This window comes from Megalobrama amblycephala, linkage group LG8, assembly GCF_018812025.1.
Source record: "Megalobrama amblycephala isolate DHTTF-2021 linkage group LG8, ASM1881202v1, whole genome shotgun sequence".
Taxonomy (NCBI): domain Eukaryota; kingdom Metazoa; phylum Chordata; class Actinopteri; order Cypriniformes; family Xenocyprididae; genus Megalobrama; species Megalobrama amblycephala.
Window position 1 is genome coordinate 35523877 of NC_063051.1, and position 6000 is coordinate 35529876.

General features: G+C 35.6%; 1 protein-coding gene across 1 annotated transcript in view; it reads left to right on the plus strand.

Annotated features, from left to right (window-relative positions):
• nomo (nodal modulator) overlaps nucleotides 1-1843 on the plus strand; it is a 37561-nt gene extending 35718 nt beyond the window's left edge. The window contains 2 exon segments of the mRNA XM_048200898.1: nucleotides 790-882; nucleotides 987-1843. Of these exon segments, the coding sequence (XP_048056855.1) occupies nucleotides 790-882; nucleotides 987-1118 (225 nt within the window). The 3' untranslated portion in view covers nucleotides 1119-1843.
• Nucleotides 1844-6000: the final 4157 nt, after the last annotated feature.

Here is a 6000-nt window from a genome sequence, read left to right on the forward strand (position 1 = left end):
GGGCGATATATCTCGAAAATTATGTATATATAATTTTATATATAAATTTTATATTATATATATTTATATATATATATATATATATATATATATATATATATATATATATATATATATATATATATATATATTTAAAAAGTTGATTTTACTGCCCACCTCCCCCATAAAACATCATATTTACTTAAAGGTACCAAAATATATGTATATGTGTGTGTGTAATAATCTTATAATAAGCTAAACTTTTAGCATTATTGTTATATAATTATGATATTCCTAATTTTCTTAATAAGTCAGCTATATATCAAGATACTCTCTTAAACAAATGCTGGGTTAAAAACAACCCAAGTTAGGTTGATAATGGACAAACCCATCGATTGGATTGTTTTAACCCAGCGGTTGGGTTAAATGTTAACTCAACTATTGTTTAAAAATGACTGTATTGCTTGCTTAAAATGAACCCAAAATATGTTGGAAATGAACATTTATTAATAAGTTTAATTAATAATAATTAAACAATAAACATTTATTAAATTGCTTATTAATAAATGTTCACCTTTTTGATTATTATTGTTGCCTCTAGTAATTATGTGTCCAATATTTAATTTTAAGCCAGTCTTATAGTCATTTTTACACAATAGTTGGGTTAAATAAAACTGCCCAGCATGTTGGACTAACATTTAACCCATTTGCTGGGTTTGTCCAACTTGGGTTGTTTTTAACCCAGCATTCTTTATAGTATAGTGTTACTCAGCCCTAATGTGTATACAATTTTTTTTATTTTTTTCACAGAGGAAAGTACCAGATCAAGATGTTTCCCAGGGATCTTTCATCGCCCTTCCTCTCACTTTACTGCTGTTGCTCGCCGCCTATAATCATGAGCGGGTACCTGTTGCTTTTTCTTTCAGGATAGTTGAGCTACTCATGGATTCTTGTCATTCACGATAGCGGCAGTTCTTATGTTGATAATGATATTGTGTCTTTCCAAGGTGATCCCACTCCTCCTGCAGCTGGTCAACCAGATCCAGGGTGTTCGAGGACTCGCTCAGTCAAGCGGGGATGGAATCCCTGTGGATGAAGCCAAGCGCCAGTCGAAGAGGCCAAAGACGAGACGTACATGAAGGCCAAGCCATCGCTGCGTTCAGATCTCACAGGCATCAGACAACACACAAGACCATGTTGGTCTGATCATGAAAACACCGCCAAAGTTTTTTTGGACATCTTTTATTTTGTTTTGCTGAATCTCTGAGGGTTCTTTGCCTGTGGTGTCCTGCTCACACACATCCCTATAATTTACAGTCCCTAGTATGTGAATGTGGCTCAGAGATTGTGTATTTATGTCTGTGAGATTGCTCAGGGAGGACGGCTGATCTACAAATGTGTGTGTTTTTGTTTTTCATTAGTTTAAAGAGTAATAATTCAAGGAATTGATTGTTTGATGAGTCCAGTAGTGCCCTGAATGACTAGAGTTTATGAATCCCACACACCCATAAATTTATCAGTTCAGTTTTTTAGAACTTCACTAGAATTTGTAGAATTGTGTTGTGATTTGCAAACTCAAACACCCCTATATTTTAAAATAGAGATTTGTTTAATAAACATTGGTATTGTTTTCACAAAAAAAATCATTTTATATGATTTTTGTTTCCTTCATTTGTTTAAATGCATTAAGACATATCCAGAAGTTTAAAAAAAAAAATTTTTTTTCAATTCCTTAAACTTAATTGACTTGCTGCTACCGTTTAATGGATTTAGTACATATTCATTCCACTTCATTAAAAGGTAAATTATGTGATAATGTGTCTGGTTATAGAGAACAATAATAATAAAGTGTTTTTGGAAACTACTAAACTCTATATTGTGCTTATTATATATGCTAAAAAGGTTTTGAATTGTTTATTTTAAAGATGTGCATTCATTTAAAATACTAGATCAAATGTTAAAATGTGTAAATTTATGCATTTTGGCAATATTGTTGAACAATGGCAGACAAAACAGAATCACAGTCAAAGAGATGCATCTGTATTACGCTAAATAATTCTAGGAATTATATATAGACTTGTATATTTATTTGATAAGGTTTTATTATAGCAATAGACTATAAGTTTTGGTATAATTATTTCAAATTCAGATTGAAAATCAGAATTAATAAGACTACTATTACTGTTACGGGGTTGAGAATAAAAGTGAAGATAGTAAAAGGTCACTGATTCTTGAGATAAGGGACAAAACGTCCTACACACAAAATCCCTATATGTTAAAAATAAATTAATTAATCAAAATAAAACTACATAAAAATTTATCTAAAGGAAATCAGGATACTCAGGACATTTATTGTTTTTATTTTTAAATTTGCATTATTTTAAATACATGCTCTATACTTGGAAACACATGTAATTTAGCCTGTCCTTAGCATGAGGTCATGCTATAAAATTGCCAAACAAAGTGTTTAAAAATGCAACAAATTAAAAAATATACATTTAAATTGAAAGGCAGAGATTTGTAATATATCAAACAATACAAAAAGTAAGTCTTGAATTATATTTTCCATAAAAATGGCTATCAAAGTTGTGTCCTCACTTTGCGTCAACTCCGTCAGGATTTTTTTTTATAATTCTGAATAAATCAGGTGGTGTCATGGTCATCTTTAACTCTGTGGAGCACTTACTATTTCCTGCTCATTGTGGATCTCACAGTAGGACACATAGTCCTGGAAGTTTTATATTTTTTTTATATTTTATACAAACAATGTTGAAGTCTCTGCGGTCACAGCTTTAACATGTCATCTCCATCATCTGGGTGTAATAGTTTTTGTAAATATTTGTAAGATAAATCTTGTCATTTTTATTTATGTTTATTAAGGCAGCTACAACTGAGAAAGAAAACTAAATTGCTCCACTGTACAACACGTGGTTAAGGTGGAAAAATATTCATTTTGTCAGCTCCAGTCAGACGTCAACTCCATCAGGTTTTATGTCTGATGGTTGACAAGTGCTCTCAAAAAGTCTATATAATGTGATTTAAAATGCTTTTTTTTTGCATATGGGGATTTCTTCTGATGTGGTTTCATGATTCTGTTTACATAAACTGTATATTTGGCCCCAGCTGGAGCTTCAACTCTGTCAGAATTTGTCAACTCCCTCAGTATTTGTCAACTCTGTCAGTATTTGTCAACTCCGTCAGTATTTGTCAACTCCCTCAGTATTTGTCAACTCCGTCAGTATCCGTCAGTATTTGTCAACTCCGTCAGTATTTGTCAACTCCCTCAGTATTTGTCAACTCCGTCAGTATCCGTCAGTATTTGTCAACTCCCTCAGTATTTGTCAACTCCGTCAGTATTTGTCCACTCCGTCAGTATTTGTCCACTCTGTCAGTATTTGTCAACTCTGTCAGTATTTGTCAACTCCGTCAGTATTTGTCCACTCCGTCAGTATTTGTCAACTCCGTCAGTATTTGTCAACTCCGTCACTGTTTGTCAACACCGTCATTGTTTGTCAACTCCGTCAGTATTTGTCAACACCGTCATTGTTTGTCAACTCCGTCAGTATTTGTCAACACCGTCATTGTTTGTCAACTCCTTCAGTATTCGTCAACACCATCATTGTTTGTCAAAACCGTCAGTATTTGTCAGCTCCATCAGTATTTGTCAACTCCGTCAGTATTTGTCAACACCGTCAGTATTTGTCAACTCCATCAGTATTTGTCAACTCCATCAGTATTTGTCAACTCCTTCAGTATTTGTCAACACCGTCATTGTTTGTCAACTCCGTCAGTATTTGTCAACACCGTCAGTATTTGTCAACTCCGTCAGTATTTGTCAACACCGTCATTGTTTGTCAACTCCTTCAGTATTTGTCAACACCGTCATTGTTTGTCAACTCCGTCAGTATGTCAACTCCGTCATTGTTTGTCAACACCGTCATTGTTTGTCAACTCCATCAGTATTTGTCAACACCGTCATTGTTTGTCAACTCCGTCAGTATTTGTCAACACCGTCAGTATTTGTCAACTCCGTCAGTATTTGTCAACACCGTCATTGTTTGTCAACTCCTTCAGTATTTGTCAACACCGTCATTGTTTGTCAACTCCGTCAGTATTTGTCAACACCGTCATTGTTTGTCAACTCCATCAGTATTTGTCAACACCGTCATTGTTTGTCAACTCCATCAGTATTTGTCAACACGTCATTGTTTGTCAACTCCGTCAGTATTTGTCCACTCCATCAGTATTTGTCAACTCCGTCAGTATTTGTCAAAACCGTCAGTATTTGTCAGCTCCATCAGTATTTGTCAAAACCGTCAGTATTTGTCAACACCGTCATTGTTTGTCAACTCCATCAGTATTTGTCAACACCGTCATTGTCAACTCCATCAGTATTTGTCAACATGTCATTGTTTGTCAACTCCGTCAGTATTTGTCCACTCCATCAGTATTTGTCAACTCCGTCAGTATTTGTCAAAACCGTCAGTATTTGTCAGCTCCATCAGTATTTGTCAACTCCATCAGTTTTTGTCAACTCCGTCAGTATTTGTCAGCTCCATCAGTATTTGTCAAAACCGTCAGTATTTGTCAACACCGTCATTGTTTGTCAACTCCGTCAGTATTTGTCCACTCCATCAGTATTTGTCAAAACCGTCAGTATTTGTCAACTCCGTCAGTATTTGTCAAAACCATCAGTATTTGTCAAAACCGTCAGTTTTTGTCAACTCCGTCAGTATTTGTCAACTCCGTCAGTATTTGTCAAAACCGTCAGTATTTGTCAGCTCCATCAGTATTTGTCAACTCCGTCAGTATTTGTCAAAACCGTCAGTATTTGTCAACTCCGTCAGTATTTGTCCACTCCATCAGTATTTGTCAAAACCGTCAGTATTTGTCAACTCCGTCAGTATTTGTCAAAACCATCAGTATTTGTCAAAACCGTCAGTTTTTGTCAACTCCGTCAGTATTTGTCAACTCCGTCAGTATTTGTCAAAACCGTCAGTATTTGTCAGCTCCATCAGTATTTGTCAACTCCATCAGTATTTGTCAAAACCGTCAGTATTTGTCAGCTCCATCAGTATTTGTCAACTCCATCAGTTTTTGTCAACTCCGTCAGTATTTGTCAGCTCCATCAGTATTTGTCAAAACCGTCAGTATTTGTCAACACCGTCATTGTTTGTCAGCTCCATCAGTATTTGTCAACTCCATCAGTATTTGTCAAAACCGTCAGTATTTGTCAGCTCCATCAGTATTTGTCAACTCCATCAGTTTTTGTCAAAACCGTCAGTATTTGTCAGCTCCATCAGTATTTGTCAACTCCATCAGTTTTTGTCAACTCCGTCAGTATTTGTCAGCTCCATCAGTATTTGTCAAAACCGTCAGTATTTGTCAGCTCCATCAGTATTTGTCAACTCCATCAGTATTTGTCAAAACCGTCAGTATTTGTCAGCTCCATCAGTATTTGTCAACTCCATCAGTATTTGTCAAAACCGTCAGTATTTGTCAGCTCCATCAGTTTTTGTCAAAACCGTCAGTATTTGTCAGCTCCATCAGTATTTGTCAACTCCATCAGTATTTGTCAAAACCGTCAGTATTTGTCAGCTCCATCAGTATTTGTCAACTCCATCAGTTTTTGTCAACTCCGTCAGTATTTGTCAGCTCCATCAGTATTTGTCAAAACCGTCAGTATTTGTCAACACCGTCATTGTTTGTCAGCTCCATCAGTATTTGTCAAAACCGTCAGTATTTGTCAGCTCCATCAGTATTTGTCAACTCCATCAGTATTTGTCAAAACCGTCAGTATTTGTCAGCTCCATCAGTATTTGTCAACTCCATCAGTTTTTGTCAACTCCGTCAGTATTTGTCAGCTCCATCAGTATTTGTCAAAACCGTCAGTATTTGTCAACACCGTCATTGTTTGTCAGCTCCATCAGTATTTGTCAAAACCGTCAGTATTTGTCAGCTCCATCAGTATTTGTCAACTCCATCAGTTTTTGTCAAAACCGTCAGTATTTGTCAGCTCCA